General features: G+C 47.4%; 2 protein-coding genes and 1 non-coding gene across 3 annotated transcripts; 1 reads left to right on the top strand and 2 right to left on the bottom strand.

The window, feature by feature from the left end:
- Window positions 1-3,637: 3,637 nt before the first annotated feature.
- GPN2 (GPN-loop GTPase 2) lies at window positions 3,638-12,005 on the bottom strand. The gene is made up of 5 exons (XM_066269976.1): window positions 11,272-12,005; window positions 10,556-10,712; window positions 8,784-8,944; window positions 7,659-7,789; window positions 3,638-4,476 (listed from the first exon to the last, which is right to left on the bottom strand). Exons 1-5 carry the CDS (start codon window positions 11,680-11,682, stop codon window positions 4,404-4,406), a joined length of 933 nt encoding a protein of 310 aa, XP_066126073.1. The 5' UTR covers window positions 11,683-12,005; the 3' UTR covers window positions 3,638-4,403.
- Window positions 12,006-12,141: 136 nt separating this feature from the next.
- On the bottom strand, window positions 12,142-24,043 carry GPATCH3 (G-patch domain containing 3). The gene is made up of 7 exons (XM_066269975.1): window positions 23,475-24,043; window positions 21,305-21,726; window positions 17,754-17,928; window positions 16,768-16,827; window positions 14,281-14,402; window positions 14,033-14,160; window positions 12,142-13,005 (listed from the first exon to the last, which is right to left on the bottom strand). Exons 1-7 carry the CDS (start codon window positions 23,908-23,910, stop codon window positions 12,789-12,791), a joined length of 1,560 nt encoding a protein of 519 aa, XP_066126072.1. The 5' UTR covers window positions 23,911-24,043; the 3' UTR covers window positions 12,142-12,788.
- Window positions 24,044-24,311: 268 nt separating this feature from the next.
- Window positions 24,312-24,398, top strand: LOC136332818 (small nucleolar RNA SNORD35). The gene has a single exon (XR_010730950.1). It is a non-coding gene; the product is annotated as a small nucleolar RNA SNORD35 (small nucleolar RNA).
- The last annotated feature ends 2,435 nt before the right edge of the window (window positions 24,399-26,833 follow it).

Genomic DNA, 26,833 nt, shown 5'->3' with positions numbered 1-26,833 from the left:
CTTGATGCCATAGAGATATCTATTAATTGGGACTCTTCCTTCTAAAGGGGACTGGAAGTAGAGGTGGGCAGCTCAGACTAGGCTGGGTAAAGGCTCAATGGCTAGGATCAAGAGAGAAGAAAAGGGCAAGGACAGGAAGGGGCAGTTTGCTAGAGAACTTCCTTTGAGGAGGCTGGGGTAGTTGGGCCTTCCCACTGCTTTCAGAAACTAGGTGGTCCTTGATAATGTTGGGATGGGTCTGAAGTCATTACTGGTCCCTTCTCAGGAGCCATGAGAAAGGACAGAAAAATCTCCAAGATCGACCTTCCCATAAACCATAGGATCAGTTTTCTTCTCAGCCACCTTGGGGTGAGCATTTTGTTAATTGAGAAACAGCTGAGAGCAGACCGGCTGTGCATCAGCACAGTGGACTTCAGGCCATCACCCTCACTCCTAAGCCGCTTTGGAATGGAAGACTTTCCAATTAACTGTGGTCTCTGATAAGTTCCAAACACTAATTTGCCACTGTTGGGGCCCCCATTCAGAGCCAGGAAATACATCTATCCTACTGTCAGTGGTTAGCAGAGATGACCAAGAAGGTCCCTTCTAAGGCACTCAGACATGCCTTCCTCCCTCTAGAAGCCATTCACAATTTGCCAGGTAAGGTCTGGAGGAGACGGACACTTTCAGGAAGTGTCTGTGAGATGTAAAGTGGCACTTTTTTTGGAACTGCTGATTGTGTTGTGTGCCTTAAACTGACACTGTTGTAGAAGACATTTGGCAATATGAACTGATAACCTGGAAAACATCAGCTTTCTCATTTCTAGGATTTTACTGTAAAGTTAAAAGTCAACTCAGACAAAGACTTGCATACAAAGATGTTAATCACAGGACTGTTTACTATTTTTATTTTTTATTTATTCATTTTTAGAGAGGAGAGGGGGAGAGAGAGAGGAGAGACAGAGAGAAGGGGGAGGAGCTGGAAGCATCAACTCCCATATGTGCCTTGACCAGGCAAGCCCAGGGTTTCAAACCGGCGACCTCAGCATTTCCAGGTCGATGCTTTATCCACTGCGCCACCACAGGTCAGGCACAGGACTGTTTACAATAGCAAAAAATTGGTAATGACTTATAGACTGTATGGGAATTTGAGTAGGTAAGAATGTTAAAGCCATACCACAGAATATTATCATGTAAACACTAAAAAGGTCTTTGTGTTTTTAATTACATGAAATAGTGTCAACTGAAAAAAGCAGGTTACAAAGCAATTATAACATATCTCACTTATATAAATGCTATAACTATCCCTCTGCATGTGTAGAAAATGTACAAAACATACATTTAAATATAAAACATAAATTATATTTTAATTTTTATGTTATGGAATTGTGGGTCTAATTTGCTTATTTTCCAAGTTTTAAAAATTGCTATATTTATCATAAAGGTAAAGAAGAAATCTTAAGGGCAGTTGCCATATCCCAGCCATACTGGGGGATGGTCGTTTCCCTAGTCCCCTGGTCGGCAAACCACGGCTTGTGAGCCACACGTGGCTCTTTGGCCCCTTGAGTGTGGCTCTTCCACAAAATACCACATGTGGGCACTACCTCGATAAGGAATGTACCTACCTATATAGTTTAAGTTTAAAAAGTTTGGTTCTCAAAAGAAATTTCAATCGTTGTACTGTTGATATTTGGCTCTGTTGACTGAGTTTGCCGACCACTGCCCTAGCCTACACATTTCACGCCGAACAGATTATCACCTGGAACAGAGCTGAAGGGTTAGCGCTCATCTTTTCTGCATTGTGTCATCCTCTCCCCAACATGACAATCATTCATCAGTGGGAGGTGGAGAGAGCTACATTTCATGGAGGAGAAAACATCCTTGCTGTCATGCCAACACCTGAAAATAAATCTTTGGATTATTCCACCCTTCTCCACTCCATGACTGGAGAGAATAAATGCTGAGGGTGCTCAGAGAGCCTGTAAAGTTCTGAATGACACCTCTTTCCAACTTGTTTGCTTTGGAGACAGCCGCGGCCTCCATGATGGGGTAAACATCAAAACCCATGACCACAGCTATTGGTACTATTTAAAAAACACAGCACCCATCCTCATTCTAATTAGGGCTTTGTCCAGCTGCTTGGGTGTCAGGATTCCTGGGCTCCAGGCCCCATAGGTGACTCACAGCCAACATTAGGCTGTGTCTCCTGGCCTCAGTTTCCCTGGCTTGCTTCTGTTGATACTCCCCACCTACTATGCAGGGTGTTACTAAGAGTGAGGTACTTTGAACTCCACAGATGAAAGAGGCTGGGGAAGCAGCACCTAATTATTATCCCCTAGAAGGCCAGATGTGGGAGTGGAGGTTGGCTGCTTTCATACTGTTCCAGCCATAGGAGCCTCCTCATGATGCTCCACTGTGCTCTGGTTGTCAAACTAGGAAGCAAAGTTCAGTCATTCCCATCTCAATGCTACTTCAGACTAGATTTTCTTAAACTGCTCAAACCACCAGTGACCTATCTTCCTCTTGATTTATGATTCACTAATACTCTACAGGTGTCTAAAATCTTCCTTTCTTTTTTAATTAAGTGAGAGGCAGGGAGGCAGAGGCAGGCTCCTGCATTGACCCCACTGGGATCCATCTGGCAAGCCCACTAGGGGGCGATGGGGCCGCTGCTCCATTGCCTAGCAACTGAGCCATTTTAGTGCCTGAGGTGGAGGCCATGGAGTCATTCTCAGCGCCTTGAGCCACCTGACCTGTGATGGCGCAGTGGATAAAACATCGACCTGGAATGTTGAGGCCAGTTCAAAGCCCTGGGCTTGCCTGGTCAAGGCACATATGGGAGTTGATGCTTCCTATTCCTCCCCCTCTTCTCTCTCTCCTCTCTAAAACTAATAAAAAAAAAAAAAAAAAAAAAAACCGTTTGAGCCATGGTTGTGGGAGGGGAAGAGAAAGAAAGAGGAAGGGAGGAGAAGCAGATGGTCACTTCTCCTGTGTGCCTTGAATGGGAATCAAACACGGGACTTCCACATGCTGGTTGATACTACCACCAGGGCCTAAAATCTTCCTTTCAATTGGTCTCAAATACTGCGGGATAAGGACTGTGACTTTTCATCAGTAAGTATTCACAATGAAGAAGTCAGCAAAGTGGACTATGAGAGAGCCAGGCCAGCTGAAGTTCAAGCTCATCATTCTGTTTCCTTCCTGTAAAGAGGGGCTTAGTAATAGTCACCATCTTGTTCCTATCTCTGGGAGTTTCTGTGTGAATGACATGAGGACCATGTATGTGAAAGTACTTTGTAAAATGCCAAGCCCTTCACTTGTGTTTAACAGAATCAACTATATGCAAATAAGACTTGTGGCACAACTGCCTTCTGTTCCCTTGTGCCTTGAAATTACAACTGCAAAATAAGCCTGGGTTGCCACCTATTGGTTGAAAATATGAACTGCATCCAAACAGTTGCAAGAAAAGCAAAAGCAAACACCAGTATTTCCAACTTTAAAACCATCTTAATATTTGCCACACCCTTCTGTCATATAGACTTACTACTGTTCTTTAAACAATGCACTTCATTTTTTTTTTATAAATTTTTTTTTTTTTTTTTTAGATTTTATTTATTCATTATAGAGAGGAGAGAGAGAGAGAGAGAGAGAGAGAGAAGGGGGGAGGAGCAGGAAGCATCAACTCCCATATGCGTCTTGACCAGGCTAGCCCAGGGTTTCGAACCGGCAACCTCAGTGTTTCCAGGTTGACACTTTATCCACTGCGCCACCACAGGTCAGGCAATGCACTTCATTTTTAAAGTAAACTTTTAATCACTACTATAAATGGAAACTTGGTAGCACTTGCCAAAAATAGAGTAAAACTGTGAAATAAATACAATGAAAATAAAACGTTAAGATCTAGCTAGGAAGTATTGCCTGTGAAAGCTCAAGCTTGAGGATCACCATTAAAACTGAAAATTAACCTAAATGTACCACTGGAAAATAAGTGTCATTCCTCTAGTATGATCCTGTGCTTTGGGGAAATACTGCCCTGTATGAAGAAATAGAACTCTTTGGAGGGAAGGTGGCATTCACTCATTCTATCCCAGCTCCTTGAGTGGCTGAAGAAAGTTTGAAAGCTACAAAACATAGAAGAAAATAAACTTGTATTGTAGCACAGCCCACCACAGTCTGAGGGGAGCCAGTGCTGAATTCCTGGTGGCAGTGCCCACAGCTCATGAGCACTCAAGGAGTGGTGGGTGCTTCTACTTGGCCAGAAGTCCTTTGCAGAGCTGGATGTCTCTTCGTCAGCTTTCTGTTGAAGGACCTTCGTCAGAGGACTGTTGTTGGATCTGCAGCCTGCTGAGCTGTCTGCAGCTTACTGGGAGCCACAGCTTTCTCCAGCATTGGGTTATGTGTCTTGTTCTCCAGAGGCCAGATTGTTACAACTTCATGGCTTCCTGCTCTACTGACTGGTCTGAGGGTGCCAGGTACTTCTCCTGGATGCCCAGAGTGCTGTGGGAGCGTGTGTCAAGGATGACAACATGGGCAAGGATGGGGAACTGGTCTGGACAGGATCTGACTCCACCGATGTCCACCTTCCAACCATGTCTGGCGGAGCACTTCCATCCTCCCTTCCTCATAATTATAGCTTCAGGCAGCAGGGACCAATTGGGTCTGAGAAGCCTATCAAAGCAACCAGACTAAAATGCTCCTATATTTATCCCTTCCTCACATTGCTGAGGATCAAAGGACCAGAGTGCTAACCCTTCAGCTCTGTTATGACACATGCTCAGAGCCAGACCATGGACATTTATTATTATTATTATTTATTTATTTATTCATTCATTTTAGAGAGGAGAGACAGGAGGGAGGAGCTGGAAGCATCAACTCCCATATGTGCCTTGACCAGGCAAGCCCAGGGTTTCGAACCGGCGACCTCAGCATTTCCAGGTCGACACTTTATCCACTGCACCACCACAGGTCAGGCCAGACCATGGACATTTAAATCCTGATTCTGCTACATCCTTTTTCTCATCCTTTTTTCAGTTCAAGAGTTGTTATGAAGATTGATGAGACAATGAATACAGAGTGCCTAGCATGGCACCTGGCACACAGTAGATACTTAAGAAATGCTTGTGACTTCTCTACTAAGGGAGGGAACCTAGGGAGGGAACCTAGGGAGCTCAAAGAAAACAACGAATTTCTGCCTGAGCCACAGGGTATCATCTACCTCTCTGGGACAACAGTAAGGACACAAATCAGATTCACAAAGGCAAAGACCCTGACACTGCCGATGGAACCCTGTGAGGCTGGCTGGCCTGAGGTCAGGGCCTGGGGTCTGGGGCCTGACTAGGTGATAGGGGCTGACCATGGCTGTTTACTAGATGACTCCAGTGTCAGCAGTTGAGATTCTACAACCAGGGAGACTAAGGTTTGAACTGTTCTTTCAACACATGCTGAGTGAGGAACCTCAGGCTTGTCACTCTCAGAACCACAACTGTGTCTATAAAAGGGATTGAATGACATCCTACAAATGAAGTGTGTAGTCTACCAAGTGATGTTCAAGTTAGTCTTTTCTTTACCATCCAGGGATCCATCCATCAAAATCCTCACCCCTATAAAAACTGACTCTGAACCTGTGCCTCCTCCCCTTCACTTTTCCTCAGGAGGTAAGGCCTTGTTCTTGTGCAAGCTGGCCCTGAGGATCACTCAGGGTCAATGGGAACCATCTTGCTTGACTTAGAATAATCTCAAACCTGTCTAATCTCTGGCCTGAAGCCCACACTCCTGAGCAGGGTACATGAAACCCTGTGTTCTGTCTGCCCATCTATCTGGCCCTATCACTGTTCCCCAGCCCAGCCAGATGTCCTGCCCACAAGTCATGCCCTTCTACTTGCAACCCCCAAGCCATGTCTCACAATCTTGAACTCTTATGCCTTTGAATGCAGTTCTTTTTGTGTTGAATTTCCTTTCCTGTGTGTGTGTGTGTGTGTGTGTGTGTGTGTGTGTGTGTGAGAGAGAGAGAGAGAGAGAGAGAGGGACAGACAGGGAGAGAGATGAGAAGCATCAATTCTTCGTTGCAGCTCCTTAGTTGTTCATTGACTGCTTTCTCATATGTGCCTTGACTGGGGGGCTACAGCAGAGTGAGTGACTCCTTGCTCAAGCCAGTGACCATGTGGTCATGTCTATGATCCCATGTTCAAGGCAGCGACCCTGAGCTCAAGCTGGTGAGTCGGTGCTCAAGCCGGCAACCTTGGGGTTTCAAACCTGGGTCCTCTGCATCTCAGTCCAATGCTCTATCCACTGCGCTTTCGCCTAGTCAGGCTCCCTTTCCCTCTTAATTAATCTGGTTAATCCTCACTTTGAGATGATGTAACTCAAATGCCATTACCACCATGAAGCTTTCCTTACACTCATTCCTTAGCAAAGTTGATTTTCCCTTCTGTGTGTGTGTGTGTGTGTGTGTGTGTGTGTGTGTGTGTGTGAGTGTGTGAGGCAGAGACAGGGAGAGTCAGAGAGAGGGACAGATAGGGACAGATAGGAAGGGAGAGAGATGAGAAACATCAATTCTTCGTTGCGGTTCCTTAGTTGTTCACTGATTGATTTCTCACATGTGCCTTGACTGAAGGGCTACAGCAGACCGAGTGACCCCTTGCTCGAGCCAGCGACCTTGGGCTCAAGCTGGTGAGCCTTGCTCAAACCAGATGAGCCCGTGCTCAAACTGGTGACCTCCAGGTCTTGAACCTGGGTCCTCCGCATCCCAGTCTGATGCTCTACCCACTGTGCCACCACCTGGTCAGGTCTTTTTCTTTTTTTTTTGAGAGAGAAGACAGAGATGAGAAGCATCAATTCATAGTTGCTTCACTTTAGTTGTTTACCAATTGCTTCTCATACATGCCTTGACCATGGGGCTCAAGCTGAGCCAGTGACCCCCTGCTCAAGCCAGGGAACTTGGGCTTCAAGCCAGAGACGATGGGATCAATTTGATAATCCCAGCTCAAGCCAGCGACTCCATGCTCGTTGATGAGCCCGTGCTCTAGCCAGAGACCTTGGGGTTTCAAACCAGTGGCCTCAACATCCTGTGTCAATGCTCTATCCACTGTGCTACCACTGGTCAGGCAACTTTCACTTCTTTATAATAATCCTCAATTACCTTATACACAGAGTGAAGTTGAACCTCATGTTCAGCCAACCCTGAAGCCTTTTAAGGCAGTGGTCCCCAACCTTTTTTGGGCCACGGACCAGTTTAATGTCAGAAAATATTTATCCGTCCCACCCACGGACCAGCCTTTAGGGTGGGACGGATAAACGTATCACGTGACCGCGACAAGCGTCAAGAGTGAATCTTAGACGGATTCTGGTCATTTTTAAAAAATGTAATAGAGGAAATCTGGTCATTTTTAAAAAATAAAACATCGTTCAGACTTAAATATAAATAAAACGGAAATAATGTAAGTTATTTATTCTTTCTTTGCAGACCAGTACCAAATGGCCCACGGACCGGTACCGGTCCGTGGCCCAGGGGTTGGGTACCACTGTTTTAAGGGACTAGTATTTGCACATGAAAGGTAGTTACCAGGGAGCCCAATTGGTCAACATGAAATCAGTCACCTACAAGGGTGGATGGAGCCATTCTGAGTCTGTCCCATGTCTCCCCACACTGGCTTGGCTGAGAGGCTAGAGAGTAAGGATACGAGGAGAAATGGAAGTCAGCTCCCATTGCAGCAGACATCATGGCCTCCAGGCTTCGCTGCTCTTGGACCCCAAAGCAGTAGCCATTGGCTTTATCCACAGCCTGCAGGACCCGCTGAATACTATCCTTGTCCTGGGCAGAGAAGAGAGAAACAGCTCTGTGAGTGAAACCGAGGTGTGTGGAAGTGAGGCTGTATCAAACTGCTTGCAGTCTCCGAACACTTTGCCTCAATCTTGCCTCATGAAGCATCTGAATATACAGTTTCCTTGGCCTGGAGTAGTTCTACATGTTCCCAGAGGCCTGGCCATCTCTCGTTTTTTCTGACCACCAACCCACCTAAATTGGAACAGATAAGGTCTTCTGTGCACAACCACAGCCCCCTAGATTATCTCTATTGCAGCTCTGATCCTACCATATTACTATTAGTAAGATATTAACTCATCTGCCTCTCCTACACCCTTTGAGGTCGGACTCATTTGTCAAGATATTCCCAGTGCCTAGCATAATACTTAGCTAACAGTAGGCATCCATTAAATATGCAGGTAACCAACCTATTTATTCATCCACATAAAATAATCACATAATAGGAAGGAAAGATCAAAATAATGCATTACAGTCCTTATTACAATACCTAGCATAGAAAGCTTTCAGTAAGTGGGGGTTGCATTAAAAAGGGAAGAGAGAAGTTTGCTCAAGCCCACCCACTGCAGAAAAAAATTGAACATTCACAGATATTTCCCAGGGTATTGTGATAGGCTAAAGGTGAGAAGCACAGGGTTGGATACAACTCTGCAAAGTCAAAAAGCAGTTGCTCATCTTGAAAGAGCCTGTCTTTGGCCTTGGTCAAGCTGACTTTCTGATCTCATCCATTTTCACACTGAAGAGGGAACATGTGCAGAGGACTAGGCAACACAGAATAGATAGGGGCAAAGTTTGGTCCACTCTCTTTACTAGAATCCTGCCTATCAGAGCCCTTTTGCCTAAAACCAAGGGGACCAATGATAGTCGGACTAAGGACAAAGACCATTGCTTGAGCCCTCAAAGCCTCCTGTACCCTTGGCTTGGTGAGGTCTCAGGCACTGTCAGAGCTGACAGTCAAGGGAAGAGGCCTCTTAGTCCCTGGTACCTGAATATTGAGAGGAATGAAGGAGACCAGGCTGTAGTCTTCAATGAGCTGCACCAGTTTCTCATTGAGCTGACGGTAGTGGCGGAAGAAAGGGTCAGAAGCCAAGTGGTCAAGAAGGTATGAGAGGTCCAGGACCTCTGTGTAGTAGTCCAGGTTGAAGGCTAAGGAAAGAAACCAATGTTCAAGAGCAGCTGGCATGAGGCTAAAGCCCCCAGGGAGGGACCATATTTTTCCTTCTTCCTCTGTCTTCTTTCCCTCACTCATTTATTCTTTCAACATTGGGATTGAAATGAAGTTACTAAGAAGAAAACAGTTGGTTTCATTTGCTGGCTTTGTCATTTACTAGCTATATGGACAGGTACCCCCATGGGGCTGCTGTGAGGATTAAATGCTATAAACCCCAGTGATTGGTACCTCCCTCAAGAAGCTCAGAGTCAGGTCGCACACCCAGGACCCAGCATACACTCTAAGGACGTTAGCAGGGTGGCATCTGGGTAAATCTCTTTCCTTTTCTGGGCCAGTTCCTTCTTAATGTAAAATGAGATCAGACTAGATGATTCAGGGGTCTCTGACTCAGGTTTTTGTTTTTTGTTTTTTCATTTTTCCAAAGCTGGAAACAGGGAGGCAGTCAGACAGACTCCCGTATGTGCCCGACCGGGATCCACCCGGCATGCCCACCAGGGGGCGATGCTCTGCCCATCTGGGGCGTCGCTCTGTTGCAACCAGAGCCATTCCAGCGCCCGAGGCAGAGGCCATAGAGCCATCCTCAGTGCCCAGGCCATCTTTGCTCCAATGGAGCCTTGGCTGCGGGAGGGGAAGAGAGAGACAGAGAGGAAGGAGAGGGGGAGGGGTGGATCTGACTCAGTTTTATGAATACAGACTTCCCACTAAGAGAAGGAAAGTGAGCCTAGCCCTGGCCGGTTGGCTCAGCGGTAGAGCGTTGGCCTAGCGTGCGGAGGACCCGGGTTCGATTCCTGGCCAGGGCACACAGGAGAAGCGCCCATTTGCTTCTCCACCCCTCCGCCGCGCTTTCCTCTCTGTCTCTCTCTTCCCCTCCCGCAGCTGAAGCTCCATTGGAGCAAAGATGGCCCGGGCGCTGGGGATGGCTCCTTGGCCGCTGCCCCAGGTGCTAGAGTGGCTCTGGTGGCAACATGGCGACGCCCAGGATGGGCAGAGCATCGCCCCCTGGTGGGCAGAATGTCGCCCCATGGTGGGCGTGCCGGGTGGATCCCGGTCGGGCGCATGCGGGAGTCTGTCTGACTGTCTCTCCCTGTTTCCAGCTTCAGAAAAAAGAAAAAAAGAAAAAGAAAAAAAAAAAGAAAGTGAGCCTGCACTATCCATTTCGCCTGGAAAACTCACGCACCAAAATGAACCAAGGAAGCAGGCTGTCAGAGAGTGACCAACTCACGCTGTGTGCTCTGCCTCTCAGGTTCTAATCAGCTCTAATGAGAAGCTGACACCCCTGTGCCTACAAGGAAGAATGTCCTGGGCACTTCAACAACAAACTTCTTGGGTTGCTTGACAGGTACATTTCTCAATGAGAATTAAGAAACTGGAGCCAGGTACACTCTTGGGTTTAGATGTACCTAAGCTAACATACTAGCTGTGTGATTCATGTAAGGTCTCTGGGCCTCAACCGTCTCATCTGATTTACTTATCAGGCTCCTGTGAGGATGACTATCAAGAGTCAGAGCTAAGAAGGTTGAAGACTACCATGTAGCCATCTGGGCTGGAGGCCCCACACCTTGGCTGCTCAAAACAGAAGCACTTACCCAGCTTCCCATAGTGCTCAATGAGGTCCATCTTGGAGAGGAGGTTGACATGAGGTAGCTCTACGTGCAGCATGGTAGCCAGGGAGGTACACAGTACTGAAATGAACTTGGCTGGGTCTGTGCAGTAGTGAGAATCCACCAGGTGGACAGCAGTCAGCTGGGAAGGGAGGAAGAGACAGGATGGGACTGGCCTGGGGAGGCAGGGAATATCAAGGTCTATGTCTCCCCCATCAGATTGAGGATGCCTGAGGAAAGAGTGCAAGCCTTCCCCATTAGTCTCCTCCTGTTTCATTCTAATAGCCACACTCATTTCCTTCTCCCAGTTGATATGGGCATTTCTCTTATAAGATGAGCCTGCCAGGGGCCAACTCGTTCAATTCCCACTGCATCTGATTCCATTCTTTCACTTACTTTTGCCCCCAACTCACAGCAACAACCACCATGCCATTTTTCACATAACTCCTTCCATATTTCCAATAATCACAGTTGGGTACTAACACATCCATTTTACAGATGAAAAAAATGAGACTCAGAACAATAAACTTATTTACCCAGGACAATACAGCGAGTCAGTGGCAGAGCCAGAATTCGAAATCATACCCCTTATACTCCAAAACAATTCCAAAACAATCTCACTGTATGATATGGGGTGGGGCATGTCCTCCCTGTCTTAGTTCCTTCAAGTGCAAAATGGGCCTGCCCGACCCGAGACGCACCCTGAGGTCCCACTGGGACATCTGGGAGAAGATGCTGCGCAGAGCGCCGTGGTGTGTGCAGAGTTCCACTTGGCCTGGACAGTCGAAGAGGAAGTAATGGCCGCGGAGGGGGGCAAGCTTGGCACGCAGCCAGTCCAGATTGGCCTCCAGGTACTCCATGCAATACAGCAGGCCGCCGTTAGGCCCCAGACTCAGCGCGTCCATCACGTCGCCCAAACCCACCAGCTCGCTCACGTCCACCGCGCACTCGTAAGGCAGCCCCTCGTTGGCCGGGTCCAAGTTCACTACCGCCACACGCCGGCCCAGCGCGCGTAGAAACTCGCTCATGCCCAGGCAGTACGTGGTCTTTCCCGAGCCCGGAGGGCCGATCACCGCCTGCCCAAAGGCCGTGGTCGGAGCGGTCCCCGCCATGGGGTGGCACTTAGCCCTGTGAGCAATCAGGAAAGCTCGGCGGGTAAACAGGGCGGGCAACCGCGCCAGAGACAAAAGCTGAAGGCGATGGGATCCCCGACGTGCACTTTTGGGGGTGGCGGAGCCCCCAGAGTTGCCTAAGGAGGAACAGCAGGGAGCCGATCAATACAAGGAGAGTGAATGGCTGGGTATTGACCAGACCAGCACCGACTTCCGGACAATGTCGGAAACGGCGGAGTCCCGGAGAGGAAGTCCCGCCCTCACGGTGACGACACAACTTGGAGCCGAGGATACTGGCGGCGCGCAGATTTTCATCCCCAGCGAGGGGGTGGGTCCGGTGTGAGTCGTACCTGAGGGGCAGAGAAACCTTTTTCAGGATTTCCCCAATCTTCTTCTAGGCCCAAATTAGAAGTGAAAGAGAAATCTGGTCATAAACTTATTTTAAAATTTTTATTTATTTATTTTAACGAGAGGAGAGAGAAAAACAGGAACATCTATCTGTTCCTCTACGTGCCCTGACCAGAGATTGAACCGGCAATCTGAGCTTCAGGACAATGCTCTAACCAACTGAGAATCAGGCCTGGGCAAATCTGGTCATAAACTTATTTATTCTCCTATTCGTTTGCAGATCCAGGCCATCTCCCTCAGATTCTCTAAGGTTTAGTCCCAGGAGGTTAGGGGTGGAGGCAGTGGGAAGGCCTGCTCCAAGACTGTCTCCTTGGAGCACCACAAATCCTCTTCTCTCCCAGATCCTTTCCCTGTTTTCTCTGGCTTTCATGTCCAATGGAGGTTGTGCTGATAACCTCGGTCAATCCAGCTTTTACTGTACTGGGGGAGGCAACAGGGGCAAGTGCAAACAGGGACCAGGATTAGACCAAGGAAGAGAGATCATTAAGTCCTAATATCAAAGGGGGGGACAGGAGGATTTTTGTAAAATTGTCCCTGAGGTAGACAGCCAAAAGGCAAGTTCAGAACAAAGTACCGTGAAGGAACCTCCCAGATTGCTGCTCCCAGGTATCTTCCTGGTTCACTGGGAAATAAGGCCGGGGCAGTGGGCTGCCACTGTGCAGTTATGAGTGATCTGATTAAGGAAGCTCCTGAATCTGTCAGTCAGGCTCTGAGAAGCTGTTCCAGGCACAGCTGGCACCCCTTACAAAGGTCGTGTCTGTCCGAAACTTCATGCTGGTGGGTGGCTGGCGGCGGAGCAACAACTCCCCTTGGTCCTGGGGTAGGGGCTCATCATAGATGGTGGAAATGAGCCCCAAACCGGTTCCACGTGGCCTCTTCAGTTGCCCAAATGGCTGTAGCTTCTCTCCATGGTAGCTGAATTAAAAAGGGCTCTCAGTGAGAGGGTTGCTCTTTCTCAAAACCAAGCTAAAAGGGCTGGGAAAGGACAGGGAAGTAACTGCTGCATATCTGGTTTGTCCCAAAGCCAGAGCCTTGGCCCTGGCCGGTTGGCTCAGCGGTAGAGCGTCGGCCTGGCGTGCAGGAGTCCCGGGTTTGATTCCCGGCCAGGGCACACAGGAGAAGCGCCCATCTGCTTCTCCACCCCTCCCCCTCTCCTTCCTCTCTCTCTCTTCCCCTCCCGCAGCCAGGGCTCCATTGGAGCAAAGATGGCCCGGGCGCTGGGGATGGCTCTGTGGCCTCTGCCTCAGGCGCTACAATGGCTCTGGATGCAACAGAGCGACGCCCCAGAGGGGCAGAACATCGCCCCCTGGTGGGCATGCCCGGTGGATCCCGGTCAGGCGCATGCGAGAGTCTGTCTGTCTGACTGCCTCCCCATTCCCAGCTTCGAAAAAATGAAAAAAAAAAAAAAAAAAGGCAGAGCCTTTAGATCTGGATCTTTGTTCTCCATCCCCCTTATCCATTCATCAACAGTGCCAGCAACCAGGGAACTCAATGCCTTTTCATTTTATTTTTAAATTTAATTTTTATTATTACTTTGATTTTAGAGAGAAAAGGGAGAGAGAGCAGAAGTACTGATCTCTTCCTGTATGTGCCCTGGCCTGAGATCGAACCGGCAACCTTTGTTTATCAGGACGATGCTCTGACCAGCAGAGCTATCCAACAAGGGGGTAATACTTTCATTTTAAATAGTAAACAAAGTTTGGAACAGTTACCATTCTGTGACTTACAGTCACCCCCTAAAGGCAATCATCAAGTACAAACTCCTAAGAATAGGGGGAATGACCCCTCCCCAGCAGATCCAGACCTAGTTTTTCTATCTAACTCTGCTTTGAAGTTCACCCCTAGGAGTCTTCAGCACTCACCCAAAAACCAGAGGAAAGGGGGAACCAGGGTCTAGTTGAAGGCTAGTTTAATACCCAGGAAGTCCATTAGCCATACTCACCCCAATCCACGCTTGCATCTGGGGTGCTGGCCATCATTATCCAGGGCCTCAGGTACCCCTGAGCACCTGCTGCCCAGGCCCTGGCCCTCAGCCCAGCCCTGACGCTCCATCACCTTCCGCCCAATGCCCTGCAGAGGGAAGCAAAAAGCCTGAGATGGGGCTCTTATGGAGGGCAGGGGAAGAGGAAAGAAGAGAAAGAATGGAGGTAGAGAAGGAAAAGAGGTCAATGGATTGGGCATAGCACTCACCTTGGTGTGGCGCTCAAAGGTGCCCACCTGGCATTCAATCACGGAGCTATCCTCCTGGCCATCACGGAGTCTCTGTTCCAGGCGCATTTGGACAGAGTCTCGGGCATCCTTATCTCCACCATCTGAGGAAGCAGAGCCCGGTTTACAGAAGGGTCTCTCTTAGCAGGAGGGGGGGAAATCAGGTGTCTAGGATCTAGGACCTCTTCACAAGACTTACATATTCATCGTTATGATGTTTTATTACTTTATTATTCTCATTAGACTGGGAGCTTGCCAAGAGCAGGAACCATGGTTCTCCTATCTTACAGGTGAAGAAATTATGGTGTAGAAAGGTCATAGAGTAAACAAATGAGAGACAGAATTAGAGCCCAGGTCTTCCCCTTCTCTCCCCACCCAGGTCATTTTTTCTTAGGGGGGGTGGAGATGAGAAGCATCAACTCTTAGTTGCATCACTTTAGTTGTTCATTGATCGCTTTTTTTGTGTGTGTGACAGACAGAGAGACAGAGGGACAAATAGGGACAGACAGGAAGGAAGAGAGATGAGAAGCATCAATTCTTTGTTGCAGCTCCTTAGTTGTTCATTGATTGCTTTCTCATATGTGCCTTGACCAGGGTGCTACAGCAGACTGAGTGACCCCTTGCTCAAGCCAGCAACCTTTGGGCTCAAGCCAGCGACCATGATCCTGTGCTCAAGCTGATGAGCCTGTGCTCAAGCCAGCAACCTCGGAGTTTTTACCCTGGGACCTCAGTGTCTCAAGTCAGTGCTCTATTCACTGCACCACCACGTCAGGTCCCACCCAGGTAACTTTTTTTTAAAGATTTTTAAAGTATTGATTGATTTTTAGAGAGAGGAGAGAAAGAGAGAGAGAGAAGTGGGAAGCATCAACTCATAGTAGTTGCTTCCTGTATGTGCATTGACCAGGCAAATCCAGGGTTTCGAAGTGGTAACCTCAGTGTTCCAGGTCGATGCTTTATCCACTGCGCCACTACGGGTCAGGTCTCACTCAGGTAATTTTTGTCTCCAGAATCTAGATTCTTTTGTGTGTGTATGACAGACAGAGAGAGGGACAGATAGGGACAGACAGACAGGCAGGGAGAGAGATGAGAAGCATCAATTCCTGTGCTGCAGCTCCTTAGTTGTTTATTGATTGCTTTCTCATATGTGCCTTGACCGGGGAGCTACAGCAGAGCGAGTGACCCCTTGCTCAAGCCAGCATTCTTGGGCTTCAAGCAAGTGACCTTTGGGCTCAAGCCAGTGACCATGGGGTCATGTCTATGATCCCACACTCAAGCCAGCGACCCCATACTCAAGCTGATGAGCCTGCACTCAAACTGGTGACCTTAGGGTTTTAAACCTGAATCCTCTGCACCTCAGTTTGACCCTCCATCTATTGCACCACCGCCTGATCAGGCAGAATCTAGATTTTTTTATTTATTTTTTTATTTTTATAGGGACAGAGAGAGAGTCAGAGAGAGGGATAGACAGACAGGAATGGAGAGAGATGAGAAGCATCAATCATCAGTTTTTCGTTGTGACACCTTAGTTGTTCACTGATTGCTTTCTTTCTTTTTTTTTTTCTTTTTTGGAATTTTCTGAAGCTGGAAACGGGGAGAGACAGTCAGACAGACTCCTGCATGCGCCTGACCGGGATCCACCCGGCACGCCCACCAGGGGACGATGCTCTGCCCACCAGGGGGCGATGCTCTGCCCCTCCGGGGCGTCGCTCTGTTGCGACCAGAGCCACTCCAGTGCCTGGGGCAGAGGCCAAGGAGCCATCCCCAGCACCCGGGCCATCTTTGCTCCAATGGAGCCTCGCTGCAGGAGGGGAAGAGAGAGACAGAGAGGAAGGAGAGGGGGAGGGGTGGAGAAGCAGGTGGGCGCTTCTCCTATATGCCCTGGCTGGGAATCGAACCTGAGACTGCTGCACGCCAGGCCGACGCTCTACCACTGAGCCAACTGGCCAGGGCCTGATTGCTTTCTCATATGTGCCTTGACCGGGGGCCTTCAGCAGACCGAGTGACCCCTTGCTTGAGTCAGCGACCTTGGGTCCAAGCTGGTGAGCTTTTGCTCAAACCAGATGAGCCCACGCTCACGCTGGCAACCTCGGGGACTCGAACCTGGGTCCTCTGCATCCCAGTCCGACGCTCTATCCACTGCGCCACTGCCTGGTCAGACAGAATCTAGATTAACTGGAGCATGAGCTACTGACCCCACTCTACCCGGGTCTGCCCACCATAACCAGAGCTCTCTGAGGGCTGTCCCTACATGTCCTTGCTCCACAAAGAAAGGAAAAAAGCTCTACCTACAACCAGCACTTAATGCATTCAACCAGAGATGTCTTAAGAGAGGAACCTTCTCAGTGAGTTACCCCAGGGTAATAGGTATCCTGTCCAGCCTCTGCTAAGCAGATCTGGTAAAGTGTCATAGTAAGAACAGGGTACCAGTTCCACCCCCCAGTACTACAACCCCTGGCCCAGTACCAGTACCTCTGTCGTAGTACACACTCATGTCCACATCCCAGTCATCGGCTGTCTGTTCATCAAAGTCTGCAGGTATATAAAAGCATCAGTCAGAGTGAGCTAAGGACTCCCAGTTCTGTTGAGAGTTAAATCTAGACTTAGACATATGTTCTAGAACATTTTTTTCTTTAATTTTTATTGATTTCAGCAAGAGAAGACGAGGGAGAGAGACAGGAACATGGAGCTGTTCCTATATGTGCCCTGATCGAGGATTGAACCAGCAATTTCTGCTTTGGGATAATGCTGTAACCAACCAAGCTATCAGGCCAGGGCACTTGGGGCTTTTTTTTTTTTTTTTTAATTTTTATTTATTTGCCTGACCTGTGGTGGCGCAGTGGGATAAAGCGTCGACCTGGAACACTGAGGTTGCCGGTTCGAAACCCTGGGCTTGCCTGGTCAAGGCACATATGGGAGTTGAAGCTTCCTGCTCCTCCCCCTTCTCTCTCTCTCCCCTCTCTCTAAAAATCAATTAAAAAAAAAATCAATAAATAAAAAAAAAATTTTTTTATTTATTTATTAATTTTAGAGGGGAGAGAGAGAGATTGAGAGAGAGAGAAAAAGAGAGAGAGAGAGAGAGAAGGGGGGAGGAGCAGGAAGCTTCAACTCCCATATGTGCCTTGACCGGGCAAGCCCAGGGTTTTGAACCGGCAACCTCAGCATTCCAGGTTGATGCTTTATCCACTGCGCCACCACAGGTCAGGCTGGAGCTTTTGATAATAGTTTTAAATCTCTCCTCTGGGAGGGTCATCCAAGAATTTGTAGGAGGGCATTTTCTCTTCACCCACTGATTCCCCCACCCCTAAAAAGGATGACTGGTCTCATATATAGTCAAGGTAAGCCACTTTCCTGGCCCTTTATTTGGGCCCACTGCCAGGGATTCCACCCTGGGGAACACAGGGCCTTGAGCAAATGCAGCCTGGATCACTCCCGCCCTTGTCTGGTGCCAGCATTACCTCCTTCTTCCTCCTGCCAGAACTGGGCATCAGTGTAGAACACCAGGCCAGAGCCGCCCTTCTCCCACTTGAGCTCGATCTCCTCCTCAAAGAGCCGCTCAGTGGTACGTTCCTGCCTCGTCACATCCTCATGCAGCGCTTCATGCCGCTCCCACTCCTCACCCCGGTCGTCATCCTGGAGAAGGGCAGAGGTGACCTATCTGTTTACCTTCCTGACCTATGCCCACAAGGAGGGCAGCTCAGGGCACAGGAGGTCCCTGAGATGGGCCCCTCAACATCATTTTACCAAAATTTTCAAAGATGCAACTCATATTATGCCTTGAGGCGTTGACCAACGCATCTCTCCATCCCGTTTCCCAACATACCTGGCTCTTTCCCCTGACAAGTCTGATTCACTCTTATTTCTGTGTTTTTGGTCATATCATTCCCCGTTCTGAAAATATCTGCTCTTCTCTCTCACCTCCTGCTCTGTACTTGGTTAACTCCTCCTCACCCCTCAAATTTTTTTTAAAATTTAATTTAATTGAATTTTATTTATTCATTTTAGAAAGGAGAGAGAGAGGGAGAGAGAGAGAGAGAAGAGAGAGAGAGACAGAGAGAGAGAAGGGGGAGGAGCAGGAAGCATCAACTCCCATATGTGCCTTGACCAGGCAAGCCCAGGGTTTCGAACCGGCGACCTCAGCATTTCCAGGTCGACGCTTTATTTTTTTTATTTTTTTTATTTTTTTAATTTATTTATTCCTTTTTAGAGAGGAGAGAGAGAGAGACAGAGAGGGAGAGAGAGGAGAGAGAGAGAGAGAGAAGGGGGGAGGAGCTGGAAGCATCAACTCCATATGTGCCTTGACCAGGCAAGCCCAGGGTTTCGAACCGGTGACCTCAGCATTTCCAGGCCAACACTTTATCCACTGCGCCACCACAGGTCAGGCCAAGCCCAGGGTTTTTTTGAACTGGCGACCTCAGCATTTCCAGGTCGACGCTTTATCCACTGCGCCACCACAGGTCAGGCCATCACCCCTCAAGTTCTACACTAGGGGTCAGGAACCTATGGCTTGCAAGCCAGATATGGCTCTTTTGATGGCTGCATCTGGCTTGCAGACAAATCTTTAATAAAAATAATAATGTTAAAAATATAAAACATTCTCATGTATTACAATCTATTCATTTCCTACCGCTCCTGTTCATGGTTGCGGTCACTGGAGCCAATCACAGCTGTCCTCTGGGACAACACCAAATTTTTATTGGATAATGCGTAATGTACACGGGTCGTTGTATGGCTCTCATGGAATTACATTTTAAAATATGTGGCGTTCATGGCTCTCTCAGCCAAAAAGGTTCCCAATCCCTGTTCTACACCCTACATGGAGCTGCCCACCCCGAGGCCCACAGCACTCTCACTGGTCTCTGAAGGTCTCAGTTGTAATCAGCACACACTGTTTAGTCTTTCATACATGATATCACAACAAAAGAAAGGACAAGAACTACATATTATCTATTGTCTACTCTACAGTGTGTCAGGCCCTTCACATAAGTTAGTTGGCAACTTTAATCACCCCAACAACCCTGTGAGGTAAGGATCATTATCCCCATTCTATAGCTGAGGAAATGGTTTCAGAGGACTAAAATGACTTACCCAAGATAGTACACCAAGAGCCTGGCCAGCATTCAAACCCAGCTCACTTCCCCATACAGCTTTTCCAGATACTGGCTCTCTTTTCCATGAGATTTAAGGCTCTTTGAGGGCAGGAAACAGTCTTAAAATATCTCTGGAATCCTGTGCTAGCCCCTTAGTTTACACTGCTTAACTAGACTTGTGGAATGACAGGATAACTCATGGTTTGAAATCTTGGGGACCCCTGTCTGGATTAAACTTCAAGGGGCCTCAGGAATCCCGGCTGCAGAACAGGTGCTGGAGAAAAGTCAGGACAGTACGACACTCAGATGTGGTCAAGATGTGTTAGCAACTCTTTGTTTTGAGCATTGAACACAGATGAATTACTTTTTATCCACAGTGGCAAAAAAAAAAGTTTCCTAACAAATCACACCTCTTCTGATTTTATGGGTGAATAACCAAGTTTGGAGAAAAAGGTAGAAGAAATAGGTATTAAAATTAGAGTGGAGGCTAGTATTCAATCTACAGACTTAAGGTTAGAAAATAGAGGTGACTTCTCAGCCACATAATGAAAGCACACAGAGGTTAGACAAACAGTGAAGGAAACTGGGTCACAGGCCAGCTCTGCCTCTACTTCCTTAGATAATCTTATCTCTTGGTATTTTCATTTATTAAAATAACCCCCTCCTTTTTTTTTAGTTGTTTTATTTATTTTTATTTTTATTTTTTATTTTTCTGAAGTTGGAAACGGGGGGCAGTCAGACAGACTCCCGCATGCGCCCGACCAGGATCCACCCAGCATGTCCACCAGGGGGCGATGCTCTGCCCTTCTGGGGCATTGCTCTGTCACAACCAGAGCCATTCTAGCGCCTGAGGCAGAGGCCATGGAGCCATCCTCAGCGCCCGGGCCAACTTTGCTCCAATGGAGCCTTGGCTGCGGGAGGGGAAGAGAGAGACAGAGAGGAAGGAGAGGGGGAGGGGTGGAGAAGCAGATGGGCGCTTTTCCTGTGTGTCCTGACCAGGAATCGAACCCGGGACTCCTGCACGCCAGGCCGACACTCTACCACTGAGCCAACTGGCCAGGGCTCCCTCCTTTTTTTTTTTAAAGTGAGAGGAGGGGAGATGAGACAGACTTCATCCTGCACCCCAAATGGAATCCACGTTGCCTGGGGCCAACTCTTAAATCAACCGAGCTATACTCAGCACCTGAGGCTGACACTCAGACCAGCCAAGCTATCCTCAACCTTGGACGTCCACACACTGGGCTGATGACACTTGAGCCACTGAGCCAACTGGTTAGGGACTTTTTTTTTTTTTTTTTTTTTTTTTTTTAAGAGAGATACAGGGAAGAGAGAGAGAGACGACAGGAATGTGGAGCTGCTCCTGTATGTGCCCTGACTAGGGAATCTAACCAGCAACCTCTGGCTCAGGGAGGATGCTCCAACCAACAGAGCTATCCAGCCAGGGCTTAATTCCTTTTCTATTTTCAGAGAGACAGCGAGAGGAAGGGAGAGAGAGGGGAGGGGGAAGGGAAGCATTCATTTGTTGTTCCACTCAGTTGTGCACTAATGGGTTGCTTCCTGTGTTTTCCCTGACTGGGGATCAAACCTGTAACCTTGTTGTTTCAGGAAAACGCTCTTAACCTGACTGAGCTAACTGGCCAGGGCCAGGACTCTCCTCCTCTTGAGGGAATGAAAAGAAGACCCCTTTAAGAATCTTCTGATAGAAGTTCTAGCCCCTTCCCAAGGGAAGTGTATATTTGCACATGCAAATGCAATATTACATTTAATGCCAGGGAGTTCTAATTCTTTGGAATTGTCCTGAGGACTCCAGATTCAGAGTTCTTGTAATGTACAATTGAAGAGTGGTATTATTAATGCCGTGGCCTCTCTAAACTGCCAACAAGGACAGGATGGCTCATTTTACGGCTCATTTTACTCACATCATCTGAGTGTGACTCTTCTTCCTCCTTTTCCCCTTCTTCTTCGGGTTCTCCACAGATGCTGGCTGGTATGGCTGTCATGCAGGTTCCCTGGGGTATTTCCTCACCCTCAGCCGTGTACACAAGCTCTTCCTGCTCTACAGTCTCTGAGTCCTCATACTTGAATGGCACATTGCCGTAGCGTCGGGAGGAGCCTGTCTTGGGGAACTGAAGCTGCAGCTGGGTGATGATCCGAGGGGGCAGGCGGCAGGCCCGGATCAACTCCAAAAAGACCTGCAAGGGTGTCCCCACATTCCCACTGGGCATCAGCACTGGTGGGTTCAGCTCTGGCAGTTGCCTAAGGTCAGCGAGAGTGAAGGCTTCACTCTTAGCCTTCCAACTCTGCAGTTCCTTCCGGGTCTTGAAGGGAAAGGAGCCAAAACCTTAGGAAGCAGGGAAAAAAATGTCTCTTGAAACCAAGAAGCTTCCAGTAGCACTTGAGCCAGAAACTAGTCAAGGTTTAAATCCTAAATGCTGTTCCTCCTTTCAAACTTTCCCAGAGTCCCTCCCTCCACTCCCTGACCAGAACTACACTGCTCACAAAAATTAGGGGATATTTTACTGCTTCATATTCATTTTGAAATATCCCCTATTTTTGTGAGCAGTATAGTAATTTCATGCTATTATTCATCACTTCAGTTGAGCACACAGTTTCTTCCAGATCTGGTTACCGTTGATGTTTTGATTCTCAACTGCCACCAACCCCTGCACACCCTCATATCATGTGCTCCATCCACATTGAACAATTAAACATGCCCTGAAAATTTCATGGGCTTTCTCATCTCTGTCTTTGTAAATAACCATTTATTTTGAACACCATTCTTTCCCACAAACTCTTCTCTTTCAAGATCCAGATTAAAAGCCCCATCTCTAGGAAATCGGTTTCTCCCTCCTCTGTCTTCTCACAACATTTGGTTATAAACAGCAAAGGCTCTTGAGCAAAATGCTGGCGTGTTTTTTTTTTTTGTGACTCTGCCACTTACTAGCTCTGTAACCTTGAACAAGTAACATTAACTTCTACATCCCTCAGTTTTTTCACCTATAAAATAGGTAACAATAGATCCTGCCTTAAAGGATTGTGAGAAAGTAAGAAAATGAAAGGCTTAATATAGTGCCTAGTAAGTATTCAGGAAGTGCTGAGTAAATATTAACAATTAGAATGGCATCTCTATTACCTTTTAACACATCTGTCTTCCTCTCTGGGCTCTGTGTATAGAATGAGTACAATTGTTCTCTGCCTACCCTAGAGTAACACTAGGTCTAGCAATGTAAGCTAGATGAAAAAAAATTTTTTTTAATTTACTCATTTTAGAGAGAGAAGAAGGGGGTGGGAGGGAGAAACATCAATTTGATGGTCCACTTATTTATGCATCATTGGTTGATTTTTGTATGTGCTGAGACCTAGATCAAACTAGCAACCCCTGCGTATCAGGAGCTATCCGGCCAGGGCTAGAAAGCTAGATTTGTTAAATGAATAATTAGAGGGCTCTGCACTGTTTGCTGTTCCTCATCAAAGTTAATTCCTATGAATGGGAGCCTGTCCTGTGCAGTGGATGGAGGGCCCACCTGGAGCTGGGTCACGGGTTGGAAACCTGAGGTCAAAGTCGCTAGCTTTAGCCTGGGGTCGCTAGTTCCATCCCGGGTCAGGGCTCATATGAAAAGCAATCAGTGGATGCACAACTAAAGTGGAAAAACGAGTTGATGCTTCTCTCTCTCCCAAAAAATAAAAAAAGGAAATGAAAGAAAAGAAAATGGGAGCTGTCCTGAGAAAAGAAATTGTCTCTTCGTTTGCATCTTGCTGGGTGGGGAGCAAGGAATAGAACGCAATTAAAACAAAAAGGATTAAAAACCCGATTTCCTTTTAATCCTGTCAACGCAAAATCAACCCTTCGTATAAAGAAAAGGGTCTCGAAGGGGACATAATAAATTGGAAAATATTAGAAAGTACGCATAGGTCTCTCCCCACCCCCTCCATCCGTACCCCGACTAAACTAACGTGCAAGTTGAGCCTGAAACTCTGTCCAAAAATGACCTAAACTAGTGTCATAACCAGTGACCTGACTTATCCTCATCACTCGTCAGGAAAGGTACCTGCGTTCCAGGTGCAGTCTGTTATCTTTCCCAACCGTACCTGATGCCTCTGTAGGTAGCCGAAGTCTGCGGATGAAACAGCGACTGGGCAACCATGTTCCCTGAGAATCTAGCCACTGGCGGCCGGAATACATGCGAAGAAACCTCTGGGCTCGAGCCGCCCCCCGTACGGAGATGACGCAGCAGCAGGTGCGGGTCTGGGCGGGAGCAGAGGCCCGAGTGGAGAGAGGGCGGGCATCGGTAACAGAACTCTGGGCGAGACTCTGGCCAGCAGGAGTTAGGACAGAGTCGGGAGTAGCCTGGGGAGGGGCCCGCTCAGGACGATGCCGGTAATGGAAACAAAGGAAGCCACAACCGCTCTGTTCCCGGAACTGGCTAAAGTAGCTCCGTAACTGGGCCGATCGCAACTCCGATGGGATGCCACTCACTACTAGGTAAACTGCTGCCTCTTCCTCTGTCTCGCTGGACACCGCCATCTTGGATTGTCACATGATAGGTTGGAACTAGTTCTCTCGAGAACACCGCGAGCGATGCAAGGGGCCTGTGTCACAATCTTATTAGCCCGCCGCGGATGTGGAGCCCGGAGTTAGAGAGGTCCTAGGAAAGTTGTTTGGGTCCTTTTCCTACAGAATGAACCTCGCGATGATGGTAAAACCTGAGAAGTGGGATTACTAAAGTCGCATAAACTCTTAGGCCCTGGCCGGAAAGGTGGGTTGGTAGAGCATCTTCCCAAGGTGCAGGAGGTTGCCTGTTCAATCTCCGGTCAGGGCACATACAGGAACAAATAGATGCGCTCTCTCTCCCCCCCCTTCCCCTCTTGCTAAAATCAATTAAAACAAACAAACATTCTTATGAGGATCAAATTAGAAGACTGGGGGGCAGATGATAGCTTTTTCTCACGATAGTCTGCGGATGCTACTGTGGGCACTGCGGATAATGCCAATTGCTTGGTTGATGCCAGGAGAAGCCAAAAAAAAAAAAAAAAAAGAATGAGGGAGGCGTAGTTTTCAAAATTTTTAGTTGTTGGCATTCTCCCAAACCTATTCTCAGTTATTTCAGAGACTTTTCAATAGTTCATCCACTTACTCTTCCAAAACATGTTGGACTTAAAATAAGTAAGAAAATATAATCCAGTTGAAAAATGGACTGAAGTCACTTCACAGAAGAGAAACATTTCCAATTAATAATTAAAGATATTCAATCTCGTTAATAAGGAAAGACTGCGGGTTGATTTAGTGGATAAAGCATCCTCCCTGCCCACCCAGGTCGCAGGTTTCATCCCCTTTCAGGGCCGTAGGAGAAGCACTGGATGAGTACATAACTAAATGAAACAACTATGTAAGTGGAATGAGTTGATGCTTCTTACTCTTTCCCTCCCCCCCTTTCCCACTCCTTTTTCTCAAATCAATGGAAAAAATTTTAAACTAATAATCAATGAAAGGCCCTGGCACATACAGGAATCAACCAATGGATGCATAAATAAGTAAAACTATAAATGTTTTTCTAAGTCCAAAAAAATTATTTTTTATTTTTTGTGGCAGAGACAGAGAGAATCAGAGAGAGGGACAGATAAGGACAGACAGACAGGAAGGGAGAGAAATGAGAAGCATCAATTCTTCATTGTGGCTCCTTAGTTGTTCATTGATTGCTTTCTCATATGTGCCTTGACTGGGGGCTACAGTAGACCAAGTGACCCCTTGCTTGAGCCAGTGACTTTGGACTCAAGCTGGTGAGCCTTGCTCAAACCAGATGAGCTCGTGCTCAAGCTGGCGACCTCGGGGTCTCGAACCTGGGTCCTCCACATCCCAGTCCGACGTTCTATCCACTGTGCCACCACCTGGTCAGGCCAAAAAAATTTTTTTAATCAAAAAAAGGCAATAAGACCCATTTCACATCCACCAGATTGGTGACAATATGGAGCAAATGGAGATACCATACATTGTTGGTGGAAATGTGAACCGGTACAACCATTTTGGAAAATATTTTGGCATTGACCAATAAAAGTGAAGGTAAACATATCTTTTGACCCAGCAATTCCACTTATAGGTATATACTTTAAAGAAATTTTTGCTTATGTTTATCAGATATATTGGTGGTGTTGCACTTACCAACCTTGTGAGCCTGGAAAACGGAGAAGGTTGAGAAAGCCTTCCCACACCTCTATGCAAAGAAACACCCTGCCCTCTATGACAGATAAAACTTACGGGTGCCCCCTTGTTTGCCTGTGACCATGCACAGGTTTCAAATTTCAATTCTTTGTCTCATAAACAGATGAACTGCTTGTCCCCACTGATCAATTACAAAAAAAAACAAAAAAACTTAACCAGACTTGGTGAGCTTCTCTTCTTCCCTCAGGTCTCTGAATTTTGCACCTCCCAAATGCCTCTAAACTTGAGCCAGCACACAACCACTCCTTAACAGCCCCTCCAGAAAATTGGTTGGCTTCATGATCTACTGTCCCATCATGCCACTCCTGGTCATCCATATACAGAAACTCAGTTCTTTCTAGCCTTGTTTACTCCTCCCTATGAAAGAATAACTCTTTTGCCTAACCCTTTAAACACAGGTTGAGCTTATAATCAGAGAGTTTTCCCAATGCAAAAGCTTTTCTCTTCCTGTTGTAATAGTTCTTTTCCTTCCTTGCAATAATTTCAAATAAAGTCTGTCTTTACTAAGTCCAGATTTATTTTTTTTATTTTTTTAAATTTTTTCTTTTGTATTTTTCCGAAGTTGGAAATGGGGAGGCAGTCAGACAGACTCCTGCATGCACCCAACTGGGATCCACCCGGCATGCTCACCAAGGGGCAATGCTCTGCCCATCTTGGGGCGTCGCTCTGCTGCAATCAGAGCCATTCTAGCACCTGAGGCAGAGGCTACAGAGCCATCCTCAGCGCCCGGGCAAAGCCCCGCCCGGGCTGCAGGAGGAGAAGAGAGAGACAGAGAGAAAGGAGAGGGGGAGAGGTGGAGAAGCAGATGGGCGCTTCTCCTGTGTGCCCTGGCCGGTAATTGAACCCGGGATTCCTACACACCAGGCCAATGCTCTACCACTGAGCCAACTGGCCAGGGCCAGTCCAGATTTATTTTTATTTGACAGTATACATACATATGTATAGCTGCATGAGTGAAAATAAGAAAGTCAGAAAAGGCATTCTATGTATATAAAGTTTAAAAATAAAAACAAAAAATGTTTTTTTGGGGGATACATAAATAAGTATGCCTTAAAGTAAAGAGCACTAGCCAGTTAGCTTCATTGGTTGGCAAATTGTCCCAATATGCCAATGTTGTTGGTTAAATCCACAGTCTGGGCACATGCATGGCTCAACTGGTGAGTGCATGAATGGGTGGAGCAACAAATTAATGTTTCTCTCCTGTCCTCTTTTTAAAATCAATAAATATATA

The sequence above is a fragment of the Saccopteryx bilineata genome, chromosome 3 (assembly GCF_036850765.1).
Source record: "Saccopteryx bilineata isolate mSacBil1 chromosome 3, mSacBil1_pri_phased_curated, whole genome shotgun sequence".
Taxonomy (NCBI): domain Eukaryota; kingdom Metazoa; phylum Chordata; class Mammalia; order Chiroptera; family Emballonuridae; genus Saccopteryx; species Saccopteryx bilineata.
The sequence above is the reverse complement of the archived record's forward strand: the minus strand, read 5'-3'. Positions and strand labels throughout refer to the sequence as shown.